The 26,261-nt window shown below is 40.3% G+C and overlaps 1 protein-coding gene across 4 annotated transcripts in view; it reads left to right on the forward strand.

The window, feature by feature from the left end:
- The window catches only part of LOC140118847 (mitogen-activated protein kinase 14), a 337,108-nt gene that overhangs the window by 144,570 nt on the left and 166,277 nt on the right, over nt 1-26,261 (forward strand). For all 4 annotated transcript variants that reach the window (XM_072137220.1, XM_072137218.1, XM_072137219.1 and 1 more), the window contains 2 exons: nt 1,771-1,818; nt 3,196-3,310. In XM_072137220.1, the coding sequence (XP_071993321.1) occupies nt 1,771-1,818; nt 3,196-3,310 (163 nt within the window). The remainder of the gene's footprint in view (nt 1-1,770; nt 1,819-3,195; nt 3,311-26,261) is intronic.

The following is a 26,261-nucleotide window of genomic DNA, read 5'->3' on the forward strand; positions in this document are numbered from 1 at the left end:
CATGTAGATACCTGCTAGATATTCCACGGAATAGTCCACCCTGGATGAATAAAGGTGAAAAAAAAAGTTCTCAGAGACTTATAAAATACCTGTGGTGTCCTCTACAAGCCCACCCTCGGCACAGCCTGTTTTCCAGGTCATCTGCTTTTGCTTTCTAAAATCAAAACTGTCTGTCTCGCACATTCTGATGTAACATGGGAATATTCCCCTCTACCACCTGCAGGCGTCATTCCACCACAGTGGTGCGCTCTGCCACCTTTTGTACATTATGCTGCATAAGCAGTATATCCTCCTACAGACTCCCCACCTGACCAGCCAGTTTAAGCAAAGTAAATGTATTTTACTGGAGGGCCCTTATGACATCTGCAAGTGTGGGTGCAGCTTCCTCCCCTTCTGCTACATAATCTTCAGACTGCTCCATCTCCCTGCCATTTTCCACATCCCCATCCTCCTCAGATATGTGGGTTGCCAGTACTGAGTACCTGGAACCAGATGCAGTTTTTGCAGGCTCTAGGTCCAACTGCCTCCTGGATTCCTGGATGCCGTCTCTGCCCTCACCCCTCTGGAGGCTCCTAGCGGTCGCATGGCTTATCTGCTGATCGCTTGCCTTGGGGGCCCGTCATGCCGCTGATCTGCTCCCCCATCGCTTCTTCCCGATATCCAGCACCGTTTTTGGCCTGGTGCGAACCTGGATATCAGGTACAGGATTTTCACAACAGTTCCTGCTCTATGCCTGCTTCTGTTGGGGTAGGATTTAAGATATCCTCTTTTAGTGTGCATTGGCTGTGTTTCAAATCAAAAAGCATGTGTGCACGTCGTAGGGAATAATTCAGACAACAGCTGATTTAAGTCTCTCTCATGCTATCATTGCCTGGGGCAAATCTGCACTGTGCAAGCTTTATTTGGATCCACAAATCTATATAGAAATTAGGAAAGAAGCAGAAGGGGGCGGAGAATTCCCAGCTCATGTAGTCTCTTGATTGGAGAACTTCCCTGCTGTCGCACATTGAAGTCATATTGACATTCCTTAGCTTCAAAACATTTCTGTCTCGGCGCCATCTTGAGTTCATTCTTTCTATTACAGTATATTTTTGGAAAATAAGTAGAAATGACAGAATTTGATCTATCAGCTAGGTTTACCTTAACACTTCTACATGGACAGCTAGGCCACACCCCAATCAGAGTATACTTAATGAGGGAGCAATACCAGATCTCCAAAAGTAGAGGTGATTCATGAAAATGGTTGTTATTTACAGAAACGGGGTCCCAAACTTACTTTAAAAAAGGTTCCAACTTTAAAGGCACCAAAATGAGTGTTCCCCATTGTTATTATTCTGCATAGCCTGATTTTTCTAAAGACCCTATATATGATCAGGGCTTGGGAGTTATTTGCACTTATTTTTATAACGTTGCTATTCAACAACAATTGCAATGATTCTGGAATAAGAAAAGACTATCTACAAACCCCCAAAAGGTGACCCCTACTTTCGATCATTTATTGAAAGTGGGTGTATTGTGAAAATTTAGCCCTTTTAGTGCACAATAACTGTTGACCAACACATACCAATGAAAACGTCAGTTTGCTAGTTGATGCTTTGCTGATCTTCCATATATGATTTAAACATCATAACATGGATTTTTGTATGCAGATATTGAATACATTAAGTCATACAATTGAATACTTTAAGTCATACAACCTGCTATTTCTGTATTTGGATATGCTTCCATGATGTTTGTTATATCTTCTATTTCTATATTTCTTGCCCACAGGACTTGAAACCTAGCAACCTTGCTGTTAATGAAGATTGTGAGCTTAAAGTGAGTAGCTCATTATTGGCCAGCATTCTCACAGGCTACTTGCACATCAACATGTTGAATCTTGGGCAAAAATAAAAAAAATGGACGACACATGGATGATTCTTTACTTTTGTGTTGATCTGCCCTTAGATGTTTTTTTTTTTTTTTTTTTTATATAAAGTAAAGTTACTGAACCCAAAACTGTGTGAATTTTGTTTTAGGAAAAGCTTAGCTTTCTATGATACATTATTTCCATGGAAGTTGCGGAAACAGCTGAAGTTTGAAGAGATGAAGCCTCTCTTTTGAACTGTAAAATACATAGATATTGATAGATATCGATAGATATACTGTAGATATAGATAGGTATACTGTAGATATAGATATATATAGATATATAGATATATAGATATATTTTGCCATGAACCAACTAAAAACTGCTTCATCCTTGTAGAGTAAAACTAGCTGCTGCGAGTTATGTCCTCATGTGTTGTCCGCACTAGGGAGGAATTGCATAACACAACTTCAGATGGGTTTGCTCTTTGTGTTTTGTGAATGTGTCAACTTTGGTGCTAAATATGCATTATCAACGAATTTAGACCATTCTAATTTTCACTTTGTTTGTTCTAACTACTATTGGCACTTAATGGTACAATTTTAACCCCTTCACGGATATAAAAATATAAAATATAATAGTAAAAACCACAAACACATTAGGTATTGCCGCGTCCCAAAATGCCGGATCTAAAATATATAAATATAAAAACGGTTATGGCTGGAGGTGACCTCCGGAACGGCAAATGGCGCCCAAATGTCCGAAACGCGACTTTTACACCTTTTTACATGTCATAAAAAATGTAATGAAAAGTGATCAAAATGTTAGCAATGAAAATGTCTGCTCATTTTGCAAAAAATGACACCTCCCCCAGCTCTGTGCACCAAAGTATCAAAAACTTATTAGCGTCAGAAGATGGCAAAAAAATGCTTTTCTTTTTTGTACACATTTGTTTAATTTTTGAAAATGTATTAAAACGCAATGAATAAATTTGATATCACGGCGATCGTACCAAACCAAAGAATAAAGTAGAGGTGTTATTTGGAGCGAAGAGTGAAAGTCATAAAAACTGAGCCCACATGCGTTTTTTTTTTCCAATTTTTCCACATTTGAAATTTTTTTCCTGCTTCCCACTACATGGCAGGGAAAAATAAATAACATCACGGGAAATTAAAATTTGTTACGCACAAAATAAGCCCTCACACAGTGTACATGGAAAAATGAAAAAGTTTGGGTTTTTTTGAAGATGGAGAGCGAGAAATGAGCGAAAATTCCCTGCGTACTTAGGGGTTTAAAAGACTCTTCTTCACCATTGAAATTTTTTTTTTTTTTTTTTTAAATGGTAGATTCTTGACTTTGGTTTGGCTCGGCACACAGATGAGGAGATGACTGGGTATGTTGCCACTCGGTGGTATCGGGCACCAGAAATCATGCTAAACTGGATGCATTATAACCAGACAGGTAAAATTGTATATTTCAATAAGTTTTAGCTCATTCTATTTTCGGTACCATCACTATGTTATATGATACAAGTATTCATTTCCTTTGATGTTCAACAGTTTTTGTGTTGATGTGGCTAAAAATAGTTAAGAGCTTACAAATGTACTGTTACATACAGTAAATACTATATTACTACATGCTTGCCTGTGCACTAACCGAAAAAAAAGGTGAAAAAAAGCCTTGATAGGCTGCAATTCACTGTTTAACCACTGGATACTCACATATGACCAACATTAGAGACGTGCAGCGACGGGGCATCTTCTGACACTCACTTCTGGATGTAAGGGAACATTATAATACGTGTAAAGAGCAGTATAAAACGCTTACAGTCCAAAAAAATATATACACTTTTTGGATATAAATTTAAGGGGCATACCAAACAAGGGAACTGTTGTTACTACTATGTTTTCGAAACCATTAGCAGGCAACTCCATTTTGTCGGCATCTAGCAGTCACCCACCACATACTGTGCACGCGATTCCGTACGGTGAATTTTTACGAGCACGGCGCATTTGCTCCACCGATGCGGAATTTCGTGCACAATCATTCAACATCAACAACAAACTTAGAAAGAGAGGGTACTCCCCATCCTTGTTAGAGAATGCCAGGGAAAAAGCTGGAAAAATAAATAGGAAAAATTTACTGGAGAGAAAGAATAATCCTATTTCTGAGTCGGTTGCTACATGTATACCTACCTTTAGTACCCCGTACAGTGCACAATTCAACAGCATTAAAAACATTATTCGGAAATATGTTCCGGTATTGAATCAAGATAATGTTTTGTGTGAGATCATGAGGAATGGCCACAAAAGTGTCGCCAAGCGTGGTAAAACGCTTGGCAACATTTTGTCACCTAGTGTCCCCAATATGAATGTTAAACCCCATAGTTGGCTGTCGATGACAGGTTTTTTTAAATGTGGAGGCAATAGATGTAATGTTTGTGTTTTTGCAGCCAACAAAACAGTAGAATTTACAACTGACACGGGTGCCAGTAGAAAGATAAAAACCTTCATCAACTGCAACACACAATACGTGGTGTACATTATTCGTTGCACATGTTGTTCTATTATTTATATTGGATGCACAATACAGAAGTTAAAAACAAGGATAGCTCAACATTTAACTAGCATAAAGAATGGAGATGTTAATGCCTCAGGAGCTGCCAAACACTTCATAGAGACACACAATAAGAACCTTTGTGGTTTTTCCTTCTTTGGCATGTTCAATGCCAAAGAAGGAAAAACCACAAAGGTTCTTATTGTGTGTCTCTATGAAGTGTTTGGCAGCTCCTGAGGCATTAACATCTCCATTCTTTATGCTAGTTAAATGTTGAGCTATCCTTGTTTTTAACTTCTGTATTGTGCATCCAACATAAATAATAGAACAACATGTGCAACGAATAATGTACACCACGTATTGTGTGTTGCAGTTGATGAAGGTTTTTATCTTTCTACTGGCACCCGTGTCAGTTGTAAATTCTACTGTTAATCGACCCTTAAGGGGAGGCAATTGGAGAAAACTCCTCCTCAGGAGGGAGGCTTTTTGGATCTTCGCACTAAATTCCAGGTATCCTCATGGCATGAATTTTAAGAATGACCTGTCATATATTTACTAACAACTCTTATGAGGACAAGTGTATGTATCTTAGATATATCTTCTATACATTTATGTCTACATTTTTTATGTAAACTTTATACAAGTTAACTTTTTGTAAACTTTACACAAACTTTACACAAGCTAACTGTTGTGTCGACGCCTATGTTGCCGGATGTGATGTCGGCAGCCACTAATTGTTCAGGTGTACCTTAGGGTTTAAAGGTTTGTTTTTAATGTTGCAGTGCATACCATGATTAAGGCTCCGCAGTGAGCTGAAACGCGTAGGTTTTTTTGCCTCTGTAACCTGCACCGTCCATGCACTCAATGTGTGCTTTTTAATGGATATTTAATAAAGCGATGTTTTGAATTTATAACATGTGCTCCGGCTACCACAGTTTTTTCCTTATAAAACGCTTAGTCTTTATAAACAGATTGGCACATTTTTCCACAGTGGATATACTTAAAGGGGACCTTTCACCACATCACACATCTGGAGATTAACAAACCACAATGTACGGGCAGCTTCAGATTCAGGAACACTTTGAATTTTCTTTCTAATCCCATGGTAACTGAGATATCGGTCCCAGTATCTGACCATTATAAACCTCTCCACAGTCAGAGGAGGTCCTGGAGCAGAACAGAGGTGTGTGTTATGATCTTTTCTAATATTGTCCAATTAGCAGCAAGAAAAGTTTGATTAACTTCAGTGAACATTGATATTGTGACCTCACTACGCTCCTCTAGATGTGTTCACATAGTTAACATTCTAATATTCAATTAACAGAGTGTTTACGCTACTTTTATAGAAGCACAATGTTACTGCAAACGCAATTTGCAATGCAATGTAAAAGGGATGCAGACCCAATGTTACCACGATTGCAATGCAATGTTACCAATAAACAATAAACGCAACTATAAACACGTTTGCACATACATGGCTTTTACATTGCGTTTACACCATGTTTACATGAATGCGATATTAATTGAATAATAGCCGTAAGCAAATGGAATGGGAGATAGTCATTATTCATTTTCAGACGGTTCTCTGGCAGAGAAGGCACATAAATCTCCCCTTCCTGGGTTCCCCAACATGCACTCCACTTAGGGCGTGGTGAAATTCTAGCCCCAATTGTTGCTGGCATAATTGTCCCTTTACTTGACCATTGTAATCCTCTCCACTGTCAGGAGGAACAGAGGAGGGGGATTGTGCTATTCTTATCTTCTGTCTCACGGTTCAATCAGTGCTAGAGTGTGTAGCAGTAGCCACTCGAGAAACAAGAACCCTCTACAGCGGTAGCCACCTCGGCTATGCTCCTTGGTGGCTGCTGCTATAGAGCATGCAGATTGCCCAGGCGGCTGCTACTATAGAACATAAAGGATTTCTTCGTAGCTGCTGCTATAGAAGATTAAAGTTGGTTACTAGTATTTACATGCATGTTGCCTAGGTTCTAATGCTTTTAGAGAATGCTTAGGTGGCTACTTCTGTCGAATATGCAGGAAGCCTAGATGGATACCTCTATAGCCAGCCAGCCAGCCCCATGTAGTCTACAGCTAGCCAGCCAGCCCCATGTAGTCTACAGCTAGACAGCCAGCCCCATGTAGTCTACAGCTAGACAGCCAGCCCCATGTAGTCTACAGCTAGCCAGCCAGCCCCATGTAGTCTACTGCCAGCCAGCCAGCCCCATGTAGTCTACTGCCAGCCAGCCAGCCCCATGTAGTCTACGGCCAGCCCCATGTAGTCTACTGCTAGCCAGCCAGCCCCATGTAGTCTACGGCTTGCCAGCCAGCCAGCCCCAGCTTGCCAGCCAGCCAGCCCCATGTAGTCTACGGCTAGCCAGCCAGCCCCATGTAGTCTACGGCTAGCCAGCCAGCCCCATGTAGTCTACGGCTAGCCAGCCAGCCAGCCCCATGTAGTCTACGGCTAGCCAGCCAGCCAGCCCCATGTAGTCTACGGCTAGCCAGCCAGCCAGCCCCATGTAGTCTACGGCTAGCCAGCCAGCCAGCCCCATGTAGTCTACGGCTAGCCAGCCAGCCAGCCCCATGTAGTCTACGGCTAGCCAGCCAGCCAGCCCCATGTAGTCTACGGCTAGCCAGCCAGCCAGCCCCATGTAGTCTACGGCTAGCCAGCCAGCCAGCCCCATGTAGTCTACGGCTAGCCAGCCAGCCAGCCCCATGTAGTCTACGGCTAGCCAGCCAGCCAGCCCCATGTAGTCTACGGCTAGCCAGCCAGCCAGCCCCATGTAGTCTACGGCTAGCCAGCCAGCCAGCCCCATGTAGTCTACGGCTAGCCAGCCAGCCAGCCCCATGTAGTCTACGGCTAGCCAGCCAGCCAGCCCCATGTAGTCTACGGCTAGCCAGCCAGCCAGCCCCATGTAGTCTACGGCTAGCCAGCCAGCCAGCCCCATGTAGTCTACGGCTAGCCAGCCAGCCAGCCCCATGTAGTCTACGGCTAGCCAGCCAGCCAGCCCCATGTAGTCTACGGCTAGCCAGCCAGCCAGCCCCATGTAGTCTACGGCTAGCCAGCCAGCCAGCCCCATGTAGTCTACGGCTAGCCAGCCAGCCAGCCCCATGTAGTCTACGGCTAGCCAGCCAGCCAGCCCCATGTAGTCTACGGCTAGCCAGCCAGCCAGCCCCATGTAGTCTACGGCTAGCCAGCCAGCCAGCCCCATGTAGTCTACGGCTAGCCAGCCAGCCAGCCCCATGTAGTCTGCCTGCCACCTGTAGAATATAGCCTGCACATTGTTCATTGTAAAGAATGAGGGGGAAAATCCCCATATACTGTCATACTGCAGTATGGCAGTATATGATAGGATCGATCAGACAACCTAGGGTTAAAGTACCCTGGGGAGTGTGAAAAATAGTAAAAGTAAAAAAAAATTATAATAAAGAAAACTAAAAATTCAAATCGCCCCCCCTAGAACTGATATAAATATTAATAAACAGTAAAAATCATAAACACAATAGGTATCGCCACGTCCGAAAATACCCGATGTATCAAAATATTTTTCACTGCGTTTAACCCCGTAACGGAAAATAGTGCCCAAATAAAAAGTGCTCAAAATGTCGTACAGTCCTAAAAAATTATAGCAATGAAAACACCATCTAAAGTCGCTAAAGATGACACCACCCGCAGCTCCATACACTAAAGTATGAAAAAGTTATTGGTGCCAGAAGATGACAAAATCCCCCCAAAAAATTTTGTGCAGGAGGTTTTCATTTTTGTAAATGTATGAAAACATTATAAAAACTATACAAATTATGTATCCCCGTAATCGTACCGACCCAGAGAATAAAGTAGACCTGTCATTTGGGCACACAGTGAAAGCTGTAAAATCCAAGCCCACAAGAAAACATCGCAAATGTGTTTTTTCACCATTTTCACTGCATTTGGAATTTTTTTCCCGCTTTCTAGTACACGGCAGGGAATATTCAATGCCGTCACTATGAAGTGCAATTTGTTATGCAGAAAATAAGCCATCACACAGCTCTTTATGTGGAAAAATAAAAAGTTATAGATTTTTGAAGGTAGGGAGTGAAAAATGGAAGTGAAAAAACTAAAAAAGGCCAAGTCGGATGTCTGTATGTCTTGTTGCATGTTGTTCACTTCATCGCGGATGGGATTTTTAATGTTATAAAGCTTGGAATAAAATACTCTAAAGGCTTTGGCTATGTCTGGGGCTTTAGTTCCTTTTTTATTATTTGAGGCAATGATGCTTGAAATATAAGAGCAATACATCTTCTCCTGCTCTAACCCTTTCCTGCCAGACATTGTATTCTACGGTAGATATATGGATGATGTCATCCTAGTGTGGCAAGGTAAAAAAGAAACGTTTCAAGATTATGTAACATACATCAATAACAATTAAGTTAATCTTAAATTTACGTACGAAGACCCGTCCCTTTCAATAAACTTTCTCTATATTTGTTTAACAGCAGTACCATCATGCAACCAGATAAACACAAATATGTTCACCAAACCATTAGCAGGGAATTCAATGTTGTCTGCAACCAGCTGTCATCCTGCACACACCATACATGCCATACCCTATGGTGAATTCCTACGTGCAAAAATAATTTGCTCTGTAAATTCCAATTTCCAACAACAAACTAAAAACATAGAACATAAATTAACTAAAAGAGGTTACCCCAAACACATTCTAGAAAATGCACGCAAAAAAGTTGACAAAATTGACAGAACCAAACTATTGACAAAAAAAAGGGAACACTATGGAAACAAAAAAAAATACACAAAGCATACCAACTTTGACTACCCCATATAGTCTACAATATAACAAGATTAAGAAAATAATACAAAAATATATCCCCATGCTAAATCAGGACACTATTCTCCATGAAATTATGAAGGAAGGACACAGATGTGTAGCTAAGAGAGGACAAACATTAGCCAACATTTTATCCCCCAGTTTAATCAAAACCAAACCCGAAGACGAAACTTGGATGTCAGTGAAAGGATTCTACAAATGTGGGGGGTCACGTTGTAATGTCTTAACAAAACATTGGAATTTAACATCAACCCACACAAAACAAGAAAAAATAAATGCATTTATGAACTGTGACTCCCACTTTGTAGTCTATTCAATACGATGTACTCTATGTACTGACATACACTCACCGGCCACTTTATTAGGTACACCTGTCCAACTGCTCATTAACACTTAATTTCTAATCAGCCAATCACATGGCGGCAACTCAGTGCATTTAGACATGTAGACATGGTCAAGACAATCTCCTGCAGTTCAAACCGAGCATCAGTACCGAGCATCAGTATGGGGAAGAAAGGTGATTTGAGTGCCTTTGAACGTGGCATGGTTGTTGGTGCCAGAAGGGCTGGTCTGAGTATTTCAGAAACTGCTGATCTACTGGGATTTTCACGCACAACCATCTCTAGAGTTTACAGAGAATGGTCCGAAAAAGAAAAAACATCCAGTGAGCGGCTGTTCTGTGGGCGGAAATGCCTTGCCAGAGGTCAGAGGAGAATGGGCAGACTGGTTCGAGCTGATAAAAGGCAACAGTGAGTCAAATCGCCACCCGTTACAACCAAGGTAGGCAGAAGAGCATCTCTGAACGCACAGTACATCGAACTTTGAGGCAGGTGGGCTACAGCAGCAGAAGACCACACTGGGTGCCACTCCTTTCAGCTAAGAACAGGAAACTGAAGCTACAATTTGCATAAGCTCATCGAAATTGGACAGTAGAAGATTGGAAAAACGTTGCCTGGTCTGATGAGTCTCGATTTCTGCTGCGACATTCGGATGGTAGGGTCAGAATTTGGTGTCAACAACATGAAAGCATGGATCCATCCTGCCTTGTATCAACGGTTCAATCTGGTGGTGGTGGTGTCATGGTGTGGGGAATATTTCCTTGGCACTCTTTGGGCCCCTTGGTACCAATTGAGCATCGTTGCAACGCCACAGCCTACCTGAGTATTGTTGCTGACCATGTCCATCCCTTTATGACCACAATGTACCCAACATCTGATGGCTACTTTCAGCAGGATAATGCGCCATGTCATAAAACTGGAATCATCTCAGACTGGTTTCTTGAACATAACAATGAGTTCACTGTACTCAAATGGCCTCCACAGTCACCAGATCTCAATCCAATAGAGCATCTTTGGGATGTGGTGGAACGGGAGATTCACATCATGGATGTGCAGCCGACAAATCGGATGTCAATCTGGACCAAAATCTCTGAGGAATGCTTCCAGCACCTTGTTGAATCTATGCCATGAAGAATTGAGGCAGTTCTGAAGGCAAAAGGGGGTCCAACCCGTTACTAGCATGGTGTACCTAATAAAGTGGCCAGTGAGTGTATATGTAGGATGCACAGTCCAAAAATTAAAAACTAGAATCAGCCAACACATTACAAATATTAAAAATGGTGATACCAATGTTTCTGGAGCAGCTAAACATTTCATAGAATGCCATAATCAAGACTTTTCCTCCCTCCGCTTCATCGGACTGGAACAAATTTTTCGTCCAGCCCGAGGGGGTGACTGGAGGAAAATACTCCTCAGACGAGAAGCATATTGGATTTTAGCACTAGGCTCCAGGTATCCAAAAGGTACGAATTTGAAAAATGATTTATCTTATATATACTAATCAGTTAATACATTGCAGTATTAATTCACTACTGACTGGTGTATACATAAATATACATTCTCTCTCCATCTAAGATAAAAAACATCCCGTTGTCCTTTTCCCCTTTTTTGCATTTATTTTCTAACTGTATCTCTGCTGGAGATTGTCCTATGTAACCATTACAAGCATTACAGACACTGTAACAACTACAACCAATGATACACTGAATCTCTTTTGTTACAAGGTGTCAAGTTGTTTTTCACACTGTTATGTAAATGTTTGTAGCTCACAGTATGTGTTACATTGTTTGATATGCAAAGGTTAATTAATCAGGTGCATGTAGGTATTTAACTGCATACTATTGTTTTTATTCACACCATGACTAAGTCTTGAGAGCAAGCTGTAACACATAGGTGGATTACCTAAATGTCACTTTTCCTGCACTCTTTTTAATGTAAGAAGAATAAAGTTTTGAAGTTTTATGGGATGTGCCACACATACTCTTTTACTCGAAATATAAGTGGTTTCTCTTTTTTTTCAGAAGTTGGGACATAAGTCTATTCCCTTGTCTCTGGGCATAATTTAATTTAGAGTACTTATACTGCTTAGCTGACTTCATATTGAGATGGTCTAGTAACTCATTTCTCAAGTGTTCAAGTTGGTTCTGGTGGGCTTAGGATTTAGAGCATTTGTTGAGGAGCTCTATGGCTGAAATTTTTGTCAGAAATTCATTCAATTTAGCCAAACTTTGTTTTTTAAGCCTAGTCCCTAGTTCCCCCATCAAATCAAATCATGTTGGATCACGTTTCCTTCACCCACACCCCAGCCCACCCAACCCCCCCTTCCTTTGTAAACATTTGGTTCGTACAACAAAAGGACATTCACGAGATACAAGAGGACACTATTCTCTCAGTAGAGAGTCACCACAACTGCGAGCTGACTTAGCGAATTGATGGGAAGATTCACTCCAACGAAGTGGAGTCAATTCCTTAGTCAATTACTTAGTAAAACTGAAGCTGAAAAGGACTTGGGGGTATTGGTGGATGGTAAACTTAATTTTAGTGACCAGAGCCAGGCGGCTGCTGCTAAAGCAAATAAAATAATGGGATGTATCAAGAGAGGAATAGATTCTCATGATAAAGACATAGTTTTGCCCTTATACAAATCCCTGGTCAGACCACACATGGAATATTGTGTACAGTTTTGGGCACCAGTGTATAAAAAGGATATAGTAGAGCTGGAACGGGTGCAGAGGAAAGCAACCAGGATTATTAGGGGAATGGGGGAACTAGAATACACTGACAGATTAAAAAATTTGGGATTATTCAGTTTAGAAAAAAGACGACTGAGGGGAGACCTCATTACAATGTACAAATACCTGAACGGACAGTACAAGGATCTCTCCAAAGATCTTTTTATACCTCGGCCTGTGACCAGGACAAGGGGGCATCCTCTACACCTAGAGGAGAGGCGATTTTACCATCACCATAGACAAAGGTTCTTTACTGTAAGAGCAGTGAGACTATGGAACTCTCTGCCGCAGGAGGTTGTTATGGCGGACTCTATGTACATGTTCAAGAGAGGCCTGGATGACTTTCTGGAGAGAAAAAATTTCACGGGTTATGGGGATAAAACATTTATTTAAAGGGGTATTCTCATCTGGGCACTCACATTCAGTTTCATTAATCTGCCATACATAAACATTTCTTCAATTAGATGTTATTAAAAAAATGTTCCTGTGTGAAGATAATTTCTCATAAATGTAGTCATATGGTTCCTTAGAAAAGAGATAGCTTCCTCGGATACAGCCACCTCTGCTGGAGGGATTGCACTAAGAAACAAAAAGTTATTGTATATGAAATGTCCGGGAGTTACTGCAGGTCCCACAGCCGTCCTGTGGTAATGATTGCTGAATCCTGGTGGTCCAGCAGGACTCTATAGCGCATGTCTGGCCACCGCTGCCAGAGTGTGACGTGGTCGTATCCGAGGAAGCCATCTGGTTTCTAAGGGACAACACTACTACATTTATGAGAGATTATCTTCACACAGGAACATTTTTTTTATTAACATCCAATTGAAGAAATGTTTACATATGGCAAATAAATTTAATTAAGTGTAAATGCCCAGATGGGAATACCCCTTTAATTCTTAAAGGTTGGACTTGATGGACTTGCGTCTCCTTCCAGCCTTATATACTATGATACTATGATACTATGAAGCACGTAGCATTTATATCTTCTTCCCTCACCCCTCTCCATATCTTTCCCCCAACCCCCCCTAACCCAATTTATATGGACTTCTCTGAATAGATTGTAGGACGAATTTATAGCTCCTGTGTGAGCAATTGCAAATGTAAGCTGTCTTGCTCCATCAGAGAATTAATAGCAAAATGTGTATGTTGCTCCTTTGTTACAAAAAATCAATAAAAAGATTAAAACAAAAAAAAAAAAAGCAGGTATTTCCTGGCTGCTGAGAGCCTGTAGGGTGTTGTAGAACATGTTATGCCATGCTCAAATATGCATAGGGAGCGTGGTTTGGTCTTAAAACAATGCTGGGTTTTAGTATGACACACACATGACAGCCGCCGCTCTTAGAATCACTTCACTCTTCAATGTCATGGGCACTTACAGAGGCCAACTTCACAAAATAAGTGAAACTGGGAATGCAGCCTGACAAGGTAACGTCTGTGCCAGCTCGAAAGGACTGAGCTGAGGGCCAAGATCCCACTATAACATCAAAGAGTGCACTCTTTTTACACCGACATCAGATGATTCCATAGATTACTACAGAACCTGTTCTGTTAAATGCGGATACATGTAGAACCCCCACAAAAGAGTGCAGAGCGTATCGGCGGTAATTTTACATTGACGTCACTGCTCATTTTGCCCTTCATTTCATCGTCAGTGTCCACTTTCAATCAGTCAATAATCCATCATCAGTATTGCTAAAGCCAAAACAAACAGGAGTTGATCCAAAGCAAAGATGACCAGTTAACTCCTTAACCCCTTAATGATCGCCCTATCGGCTTTTTACGGCGGTCATTAAGGGTACTTCTTCTGACGCGTATGCCTTTCTACGGCGGCGCGTCAGAAGAAGTTTTCGGGACACCGGGTCTCGCTGGTGCCGGTGTCGGGCTGTGATATCACAGCCCAGACCCGGCACTAACACCCGGGATCGTAAAAACTCTGATTCCGGGTGTTTAACTCCTTACACGCCGCGGTCAAGCATGACCGCGGCGTGCAAGTGTGTCCCCCGTGGATCGGACCCCACCGGTGTGCTTACCGGGGGATCCGATCCCTCCCGCCTCAGCCCCGGGTTCCGACGAGTGACCCGGGGCTGTCGGCTCCTTTCTGTGCCGGGTTCCGCCTCCTGGCAGGACCCGGCTGTGTGTAACTGAGCATGCTCAGCATGCTCAGTTACTTACAGTATACACTGCAATACAAGTGTATTGCAGTGTAAAGGCTTGAATAAGCGATCGGATGATCGCTTATTCAAGCCAAGAAGTAGAAAGTGTAAAAAAAAGTTTAAAAAAAAATTAAATCTTTTTATAATATAATTAAATAAATTAAAAGTCCCATAATCTCCCCAGTAACACATAAAATGCAAATAAAGTAAATAAAACACAAAACACGTACATATTTGGTATCACCGCGTCCGTATTAATCTGTACAATAAATCTAAATCAATATTGAACCCGCTTGTTGAACTACGTAAAAAAAAAAACTCGAAAAACTTCCCATAATATACAATTTTCCATCAAACACCATCACAAAAAATGTTCTAAAAAGTGATCAAAAAAATTTACGTTCCCTAATATGATACGACTGAAAAGAACAACTGTTTTCGCAAAAAATAAGCCCTCAACCAGATCTGACAACAGAAAAATACAGAAGCTATGGCCCTGGAAAGTTGTCAATAGTAAAAACAATGCGATTTTCTCCAATATTGGTTTTGCTCAGGAAAATTGAGCAAAAATAAGAAAAACTATATAAATGAGGTATCACCGCAATCGTAGTGAACCAGAGAATAAAGATAAAATATTATTTTTACATTACGGTGAGCGGGGGGAAAAAAAATGCTAACAATCCAAAATAAAAATTGATGAATTTATTTGTGTCCCCCTTGAAATAGTTAATAAAATCTCATGAATAAGCTTTAGACTCCCAAAATAAATTATCTATACATTGTATCTCATCCCGTACATAATAAGCCCTCATATGTTCGCATTACCAAAAAAAAAAAAAATTTTATAGTTTGTACAATGTGACAATACAAATCTGCTGTGAATGGCGCCTCCATTCATTCCATGCCCGGCCGTGCGCCCGTACAGCAGTTTACCACCACATATGGGGTATCAGTACACTCGGGAGGAATTGGGCATCAAACGTTGCAGTGCGTTTCATCATTTAATTTATTCTGAAAATTTCAGTTTTGGCCTAAATGAATGTATTTTCCAAAAAAATTCTATAGTTTCTAAATCGCAGGTCCATATTTTTTAACCCATGTGAAACACTTAAAGGGTTAATAGACTTAATAGAAGTTGTTTTACATATGTTAAGGGGTGAACTTTCTATAGTGGGGTAATTTATGGGGTTTTACTATTATTTAGGCCTCTCAAAGTCACTTGAAAGCTGAGTTGTCCCTCAAAATGTGAGTTTTGGCAATTTTCATGAAAATAAGAAAAATCGCACCTAAAGTTCTGCACCACATAACATCCTAGAAAAATGACCGGAAGCAAAAAATATCATCCCAACATAAAGCAGATATTCTGTAAATGTTAATTATCAAACTTTTTGGGTAGTTTTACATCTTGTCTGGAAACCAGAACATTTCAAACTTGGAAAATGAAGAATTTTTACAAACTTTTGCCAAATTTTCACTTTTTTTCAGAACGAAACGCAAAACTTATCATTTAAATTTTATAACTAACATGAAGTACAATGTGTCACGAGAAAACATTCTCAAAATCACCAGGATATGTTAAAGTGTTCCGAAGTTATAACCAATTATCGTGAGACATGTCAGATTTGAAAAATCGAGTCTGGTCATTGAGCTGAAAACTAGTGTCGGTGATAAGGGGTTAAGGACGCAGCCATTTTGTAGCTTAAGGCTCAGACCCATTTTTTTGGATTTGCGTCACTTTATATGGTTATAACTTTTGAACACTGTTACATATCAAAACGATTCTGAGATAGTTTTTCCCCACATGTTGTACTTCATTTTAGTGGTAAATTTTGGTCGATAAGTTTTGCATTTATTTACAAAAAAAAAAGAAATATGATGACTATTTTGAAAAATTTGCCATTGTCGAAATTCAAATCATTGCATTTTCAGGCAGATATATTTACCACCTAAATAAGTTGCTGAATAACATTCCCCATATAGACATTATATTTTTCATAATTTTTGAAATGGCTGGATAAATTATTTTTTAAGTCACGTGGCTTACAAATCAAACATCGATTTTCCGTATTTTCAGAATTGACTATTTTGGGGATAAATACTGTTTTGAATGACATTTTACATATTTAGCATCAAAAAACCCCTTAAGTATCAACTCATTTTCAATTCTGCACCCCTCAAACTATCAGAAACAGCTTTTAGGAATATTGTTAACCCCTTGAGATCTTCATAGTAATGAAATCAAAACGGAGGTGAAATTTAGAATGGTCAAATTGTGCCGGTTATACGTTCATTTAGCCCTAAAATTTACACATTTCCAAAAGATAAAAAGATAAAATCCACCATACAATTCTGGCCACTGGTCCATAAAAAGGATGCCCTGGAGCTGGAGAGGGTTTAACGTAGAGCCACAAAAATAAGGGATGTATTTACTCTGGAAAAGAGACGACTACGAGGGGACATGATTAATTTATTTAAAAATATATGAATGGTCCATACAAAAAATATAGTGGTAAATTGTTTCAGATTAAACCAAATCAAAAGATGAGGGGGCATTGTCTCCGTCTGGAGAAATCAAAGTTTAATCACCAGGCGACAGGGCTTTTTAAACCTAAATAACATTGATGGTCATGTTATATAGAATTGTTTCCCCTAAATCCCTTCCTCATCCAATCCCATCCCTTCCCTTGGTTGAACTTGATGGACATGTGTCTTTTTTCAACCGTATAAACTATGAGTCTTTGCTTCCCTCAGATCTGGGAGAATCCCCCTGAGGCAATGGCGTGCAGCTGTCCTCAGTGTCTTCCCGTCATGATAGCCTTAGACCCTTTAGGCTTAATAGTACTTCCCTTGTTATCAGATGCAGTCTTAATAAAATCTGTATTAGGAGCTTTGTAGAAATGTATGGCCTATTCTTCTTCTTTTCACAAAGACTCTTACATTGTCTATAGTAATGTCATGTTACCCATTCCAACAGTCACCTTTTTTTTTTTTGTGAATAAGGCCTAGAAGATTATTAATGAAGTTAAAGGTTGTGCACCACTGTAGAAGATGCAGTTGATTTTTTTGAAAATAGACTGTGTTCATAGGGATGTTTCGACCACTTAGGGCTTTTGTCAAACACACTGTAGGAATGCCTGAAAGCGTGGGGAACACTCTGCAGGATAGCACTGACTGCACTGCAAAAAAAAAAGGCCTAGAAGAGAAAGGGAGGATCTAGTTCAATTGTTTAAATCTGCTGTATTAATGGTGTGTAATTCTAGTGGAACAAGGTTGATTTATGAGTTGTACTCCCAGCTATGTAATATGGTTTGGCTGTATCTAAAGGCTAAAGGAGTCTAATAGGGCTTCCTGCGTCTTCTGTGTGATGTTTAATCCTGCAATACGGGATTATTGCGATGTTTGGCGCAATAAGATTGTCACGGCGAGGGCGCCGCCGCCTCGTCACGTGATGTGACGTGCAACTGTACGGGTTAATTTAGCCTACTCAAACTTGCGCTCTCCTTTCACTCAGGACAGAAATTGAGCATAAATCACACCTCATACAGCTCCAGCATCCCCCAGACCCGCTGCCACCACTTATTGCATTTATACTGGGACCAATAAGTATCCCACTCTACGTCCACTCTTCCTTCTCAAGCAGTCACCTTGTCACACCACTAGACATGCACAATCAGCTCTCTAGCAGTCACACAGCTAACCACACTTCACAAGGCTATGAGTTCTCAAAGCATACAGGGACCAAAATTAAAGTGAAAAGCTTTAATTACAAAAAGTTGATCAGTGCATAAATAAAATATTGATAACAAAAGAATTACATAATAAAAGGACACAACAAGGCAAAACAGTTATAAAATAAAAAGGGAGAAAAATAACAGAAACCTACAACTTATAGTAAATCCTGATTCCCTGGAGGTGGGAGAAATAAGGAACACACTCATCTTGTCAAGCAGCCCCCAAAATGTGAACACCAATTCTTGGATTTCATATTGTTTTATAACTTCTCAGTTTGGTTCAGGTTTCAGAACCTCCCATTCATTAATTAGTCCAGAGGGTCATTCAGGATTGGGCAAAGTGTTAATGAGGGAGAGTCCAGGAATATTAAACAGTTCTTTGTTTCCAAATCCCTAGATGCAGGGGGGGAAGGGGGGTAGGTGCAGAGGAGAGGTGACCAAATGGCTTTTGAGGTTACCACTGAACATTCTGCAGGTCAGAGTTTATCAGGTTGTAAGGATCTCCAGGATGTTGTAAAAGAAGCCTGGACGCTTCAAAGGATGCCACATATTTCAACAAAGTTTGTAATTGCCCAATAGTTAAACAAATCTTACACATTCACGATTAATATCTCCTTGACAAAGATGTACATGTACGTTAGGGAAAGTGCTCTGTTGCCGCATCCCGTCTCAGTGATTGCCTGGGCTCAGAAGCATATCCTGGCATATTTTACAAAACATCATAAAAAGCTACCATATATGCTCGAGTATAAGCCTAGTTTTTTAGCTCAAAAAAATGTGCTGAAACCCCAAACTCTGCTTATACTCGAGTAAAAAAAGATATATCAAAACTCACCTTTCCGGCTTTACCCGCTGCTGTCTGTATACTTGGGGATATGGGCTGGCAGGCTATATACTGGGGAACAGGTGCTGGCTATATACTATTTGGCAGGGTCCGGCAGGCTATATACTGGGGAGGCTGTGACCAATGCATTTCCCACACTCGGCTTATATTCGAGTCAATGGGTTTTTCCAGGTTTTTGTGGTAATATTAGGGGCCTCGTCTTATACTTGGGTCAGCTTATACTCGAGTATATACGGTATATAAATGGTGTCCCATAAAATAAAGATTATACATCATTTTGTGGTGATCTTTTCCTCACCAAAAAAGAGTAATTTAATCCATTGTAAATTAAACATTTTTGCGTCAAACACCTAATGGGTTAACAAACTATAATTTGGTTGGTTTCTCATACATTGAGGGTATAGTATCTATTTTGGGATAATTTATGGGCTTTTACCCTCTGTCACTCAAAAACTGAGCAGGCGCCTGTAAATAAAGGTTTTGGTGATTTTCATAAAGATGTGAAAAATTGTACCCACAATTCTAAGCCCCATAACATCCTAGAAAAATGAGAGGGTGCATAATAAGCTATGCCAACATTAAGCAGACATTAGTGAAATGTTAAGTATACAAAAAATGGGTGAAGAGAGAACTCAAAACCGCATCTCAAGCAAATAGGTACATAAAGAACAAAGAAAGAGGATGCGTACAAGTAATCAAGTAATTTTATCGAGCAACAAAAAATAGAATATTAAAACCACAAATCGTGGTAAAAATACCCACTGTGCATGGACAAGTGTACGTGATAGAAAAAGCCAATATAAAACGTGTGCTCCACGTATAAACAGGTAACAGGTATAAAAATTTAAATTGTGTGAGGGGAAAGACCTTGTAAGTGTATAAATGGTAAGTATTATATAGGGATAAATGCCAAACAGTACATTAGAGGTGACCCCACACAAATTCAGTAACACACTTATGGATGGAAACAACACATAGGCAATAAAACTTTGCTATAAAGCTTAGTACATAAAAGATGTGATCGTCCAGCACAGAGAAAAACGCCCCACGTGTATCGCCTAACTCATAGGCTTCATCAGGGGTATCCAGTGAAATGTTAGTTACTAAAATTTTTTGGGTACTATGACTATCGGACTTAAAAGCAAAAAATGTAGAACTTTCAAAATTGAGAATTTTTCAAGATTTATGCCAAATTTCCATCTTTTTCATAATTAAACGCAAAAGATATCATCCAAATTTTTCCACTAATTTGAAGTATAATGTGTGATGAAATTTTTTTTAAATTGCCTGCATATGTGAAAGCATTTGAAAGTTATTACCACTTATAGTGACACAGGGCACATTTAAAAACTGTGGCTTGTTCTGAAAGCCCTCAAGTGGCTTAGTCCTTAAGGGGTTAAGCAAAGGGCTTCTGATTTATCTCAATGATAAACTAAAGCTGTTGAGATGTTGCATCAAGTTCAGGAGAGATGTGTGGGAGCTAGTGATAGTAGTAGGTCATCTGCAAAGGGCTAATTTTGTAGGTATCGTGTTGTTTTATGGCCTTGAATGTCGGGGTTGGCTGTTATATCCTGCTGCCAGGGCTCCATAGCCTGGTGCTGGTGACAAGGGGAATCCCATGTGTGTACCCCTGGTAATTTGAATGGGAGTGGGATGGAACGTTGGGAGCTTAAAGAGAACCCGTCATGCAAAATAACCCCCCTAAACTAAATATATTTTCATAAACTGCCATTAGAGAGCATTGCCTCTATCCCTTCATTGTCCCTCTACATGCCTGTAAACCTAAGCAATGAGGTCCTAAAGCTGTAAGCAAATGACCTGTGAAATGTCCAATGAAGCATTAGCATATTCAAGCTGTCCACTCTATTCATGAGTGGGAGGTACAGCCACACCCCCAGTGCTTGATGTGAGGCTGTATAATGATGTGCTTGCTGGTGGCCACGCCCCCTGCAGCCTGTGTGTGCATGTGTGTGTGTGTATAGGACAGGTACAGCAGCTCCAGGCAGCCATGTTACAGCAGAACATGTCAGATTCATGTGTAGCTGATGTCTGTGTCTCTCACCTGTATATTAGGAGGATGCAGCATGTCAGCAGATACAGCACACACTAGCCATGCTTTACTATACATTACACACAGACATGAGCAGGGGGAGGAGAGGGGAGGGGTAACAGGGGTGACATCACTGCCTCTGACCATGTGATCAGCCTCATTTATATGATAAAGAATAGATGATTTTATAATGATTAATGTATGAAATAACTAGATAAAGGCTGGGATGGGATCCTTGTGATCTGCTCCAACAGGAAGAGGTGACAGGACTAGTGGCAGAGACCTGATGACAGGTGTCCTTTAAGATAAGCTACTGGTTGGTTATAGAGTAGGTTAGCTCCTTATGCACCCAGCTCATTTTCACCTTAAAGGTGTATTCCCATGAAAACAAGTTTCTTAAATATACTCAGGATAACAGCCTAACACATTATCTAATTCACTGTTATTATCAAAAATACAGCATTTCACAGATTCCAACCTGTCTCTATCAGTCCTGGTGTATACAATGTCAGTTGCCCTTGGTTTACGACCTTGTATCTGCTGACTTGGGGTCAGGGAAGCCGTCTTGTTTTTCTGTCTGACGCTGCATGAGCTCCCTGCAGGGGAAAAGCTGCAAGCTACAGGTTGATAAGTTCTTATCCGAGGTGGGGGGGGGGGGGGGGGGGGGGGTAGAGGAGACCTAATAGTGTGAGAGCGGAAATATAGAGCAGTGCTGTCAGTGTCATTGTGTCTAATATACATTTCATGGATCTCTTATCTGTCTCCTCTCTCAGATAATAGTACAATGTTCAGAAGCTAAATAAGTGTATATAAGCCTGTACCCTGATAATCTAACCATATTGTCAGCACACTGTATCTCACACAGCACTACAGAGATTACAATATGTCTGCTTAGAGAGTCCCCGCCTAGACTATGGAATTTTACACTGACCAGTGATAGATGCTAAAGGAGCAGTCAAACTGAGTAAAATTTTAGAGTCAATAAACATTTATTGGTACGTGACAAAGAACAATAGACATTTCAATCAGGAGGCAACCATGTGATGGATAATATAAGTGATCTTTGTCTCAGAGTTAAACAGAGATTCAGTGAGACATAAGATGAAGTGTCACAATTGCAGGTAATTGAGCCATGAACCTGGTATGTTTCCGGTACCTATGTCCACTAGGTCGAATCCCACCTTCATCCACCACATCTCTAATTTTAGGAAGGGCATTATCTATCCCCAAGTGAGAAGAGGCTTGGGTCCCTGGAGTGAATAGTGGATTACCTAACAATGGGGTTAAAGGGCTCGGCACAGAGATGAATTGTAATTAAATGCAAATTTTCTCCATGCTTGTAAAATCTTCCTTAGGGCATATGATGTCTGGAGGGACTGTGGTGAAACGGAATTTGATAACCAGAAAAAGTCCAATGCGTGTGGCACTGATAATTCCAGCTCTGAGGTGACCCAGAGTTTCTTTAACCGGTTAAGGACTGGGCCCTTTCCAGTTTTTTCATTTCCATTTTTCACTCCCCACCTTCAAAAATCTATAACTTTTTTATTTTTACACGTAAAGAGCTGTGTGACGGCTTGTTTTCTGTGTAACAAATTGCATATTCATATTGATGTTATTGAATATTCCATGCCATGTACTGGGAAGTGGGAAAAAAATTCCAAATGCAGTGAAAATGGTGAAAAAACGCAGTCAGTCTCTTGTGGGCTTGGATATTACGGCTTTTACTGAGTGCCCCAAATGACATGTCTTCTTTATTCTTTGGGTTGGTACGATTACAGGGATACCAAATTTGTATAGGTGTTATGTTTTCATACATATACAAAAATGAAAACCACCTGTACAAATTTTTTTGTTTATTTTGCCAGCTTCTGGCGCTAATAACTTTTTTATACTTTGTTGTAGCTGTGCTGTAGGTGGTGTCATTTTTTGCGACATTTGATAATGTTTTCTTTTTTTTTTTTATATTCTTTATTTTAGTTTCAAAAAGAACATATTACTTTTACATATGCTTCAATAAGACAAAAACACAATCCACATGTAAATAACATACCCCATCCTCCTCCCCCCTAAATCCCACGGGTTAACAACCCAATCCTATATGTCTGGTTGTGTCTATTGTTCGCCCCCGCCAATCTCTGATGTCGGATTCCAGTAATATCCTAAGGTAAAATAGCAGAGAATGGTAAGGAAAGGGAATGTTAGGCTAATCTACAAAACAACCCCCCCCCCAAAAAAAAATGGGGGGAAAATTAAATTATAAAATTATACTCCCTCTCCTATTCCTCCGTCTCCAGTACCCATACCCCCCATACTCTACGAATAGTGTTCTTTAAAGAGTCTCTTATATTCTACTGTAGACTGGAATTCCCCCATACCTCCTGATGTCTTGCATGTTTACCTCTCAAAAATGCTGTTAGCTCCTCCATCCTCCTTATCTCCTCAACCCATCTCTGAACCCATTCTCTACTTGTGGGTGCATTTGTTTTTTTCCAGTTTAAAACTATGCATGCTCTTACTGCATTTACCAGAGGACCTACAATAGAGGATCTATATTTTACAGGTGATATTCTTGATGTGTGTAGTAGTCCAACAGGGAGATCCAATTCTATATCACCCTGTTCTAATTGACTCAGTATTTGTCCTACTAGATTCCAGAGAGGACAGATACTGGGGCATTCCCAAAAGATATTTACTAGGGTACCTCTATCTCTTTCACATCTCCAACATAGTGGTGAGACGAATGAATACATCTTGTTCAATACTTCAGGGACTCTATACCATCTTGATCTTAAATCACAGGAACTAGTATCTTAAATCCTAGTTCCTGTGTATTAGAAGCAATTGAGGAGTTATGCACCGGGGTATATATCCGCTTTTCCTGTTGTTCTGTTATACTTAACCCAAGGTCTCTCTCCCATTTCTCCATAAATTTGGTCTATTTCTATTCTCTCCTTCTCTTAATTGTTTGTATATTACTGAGAGGGAGTGTGCTATATGTCCCTCCCCCATGCACCTTTCCTCGAATGCTGTTAAACTTCTACAGAATGAGCTAGCTTGTGGTAGGGTTTTCAGAAAGTGATGTAGTTGGATTGCTCGCCAATACCCAAATGGGCTAGGTGCCTCTTGCCTAATCAGGTCCTCCAAAGTCCACCACTCTTTCCCTTTTATATAATCTCTCTAGCGCTCACCCTCCCAGATTGGATCCATTCTGTAAACGTCTGATCTTCTCTTCCTGGTTTGAACTTAATGTTGTTTAGAATAGGATATAATGGTGAGGGAGATAAAGTAGAGCCCTGAAGGTATTTATTACATATTCTTAGTGTGGGTGATATATTAGGATGTTTAAAGTCACATAGAGAAAGAGAGAGAGAAGGGGCCTATGGGGCACCTTTAAGGTGGATTGGGGTTGCATTCTCTTCTATTTCTGGCCACAATTTTGAGTCTTCATGTCTATGCCAGTCTACTACCCTTGAAATATGAGTGGCTATGTAGTACTTAAATATGTCAGGGACTCCCAATCCTCCTTTATGTTTTGGCATGTATAGTATCTCCCTGGAAGTTCTGGCCTTTTTTCCTCTCCAAATAAAGGAAAAGATACGTGTTGACAGTTTCCCGAAAAAGGATTTAGGTATAAAAATCGGAATTGCCTGTAGGAAATATAGGATTCTTGGAAGTAAATTCATTTTTACTATAGAACATCTGCCGAACCATGTAAAAGTCCCTTTACCCCATTATACAAAGGTATAAAGTTGCTTCTAAACAATCTGTTTAAATCTGCTGTTCCCAAGTATCCCCTCTCATCCAATCTCCACTTAAAAGGAAATTTCTCTCTCGATCTAGTATCTTCTCCGGTGGGAATAGAGATATTTAATATTTCGGATTTATTTAAATTGATTTTATATAATGATAACTTAGAGTAATTTTGTAGTTCAACCATGAGATTCGGTAGGGAGATACTTGACCTAGCTATAAAGAATAATAAATCACCTGCATATGCAGAGACCTTGTGGTTCCTCAACCCTATTATAATACCCTCTATGTCCCTGTTCGCTCTAATTGTAGACAGAAGGGTTCCATAACCAGAGCAAGAATGAGGAGGGAGAGAGGACATCCCTGCCTAGTTCCATTTGAGATGGGGAAAAAGTTTATCTTAACTGCCGCAGTTGGGTTAATATATAGGCCCCAATCCATGATTGCATGCCCCTCCCCAATCCTACATAGCTTATTGAGTTTTTAATAAAATCCCAACGAATCCTATTGAATGCTTTCTCTGCGTCAGCAGATAAAAGTACAGCAGGGATGCCCCCTCTCTGGATCTCATGTATCACATCAATTGCTCTCGTAGTCCCATCTCTAGCTTCCCTAGGGTGCATGAAATCAATTTGGTCCCTATGAATTACTTTTAACAGAAATGGCGAAAGGCGCGAAGCCAGGATTTTAGCAAATAATTTCAGATCAACATTCAATAATGAAATCGATCTGTAATTTGCACAAAAATTCGGATCCTTGCCTTCTTTATGTATTACGGAAATATGTGCTCTCAGTAGCCCGGGGGGCAGGGGTGTATTTGGTTGTATTGTATTATATGTCTCAAGGAATTTCCCTTGAATTTGTGGAAAAAACGTTTTATTCTATTTTATTGTAAACCCGTCCGACCCCGGGGCTTTGTCTGTTGATGTTGTTGATATGGCATCCTGGAGTTCCTGTGCGTTTATAGGTCTATCTAATTCCTCCGTCGCGTCTTCAGGTATTTTAGGCATCCCTGAGTCCTCAAGGTACTTTTGTATTGCTAAGTTTAAGGCCGACGGTTCCCCCCCCCCCCTTGATGTTGTATAAATCGAAATAATATTTATGAAATGCTTCTAAAATTTGACCAGGTAATGTGATTAACTGGTTTTGTGAGTTTACAATCTTTGGAATATATGTATTATTTCTCTGCACTCTCAATTTTCGAATTCGTAGAAAAAGTTTGACGGCATTTTTAAAGGGTAGCTTTGGCTTTACAAAATATCAGTGTTTTATATTGCTCTCTAAGTTGACTTAAACAGGCCCCTAGGTTCTGTTGGATTGTCCTCTTATGTATTTTCTCTATGTATTGGATTTCTTTGAGTAGCTCTTCTACTTTAGCATTATGTTTTTTCTTAATTCTTGATCCTATTTCTACTAACATGCCTCTGATATGGTT

This window comes from Engystomops pustulosus, chromosome 2 (genome assembly GCF_040894005.1).
Source record: "Engystomops pustulosus chromosome 2, aEngPut4.maternal, whole genome shotgun sequence".
Lineage (NCBI taxonomy): Eukaryota > Metazoa > Chordata > Amphibia > Anura > Leptodactylidae > Engystomops > Engystomops pustulosus.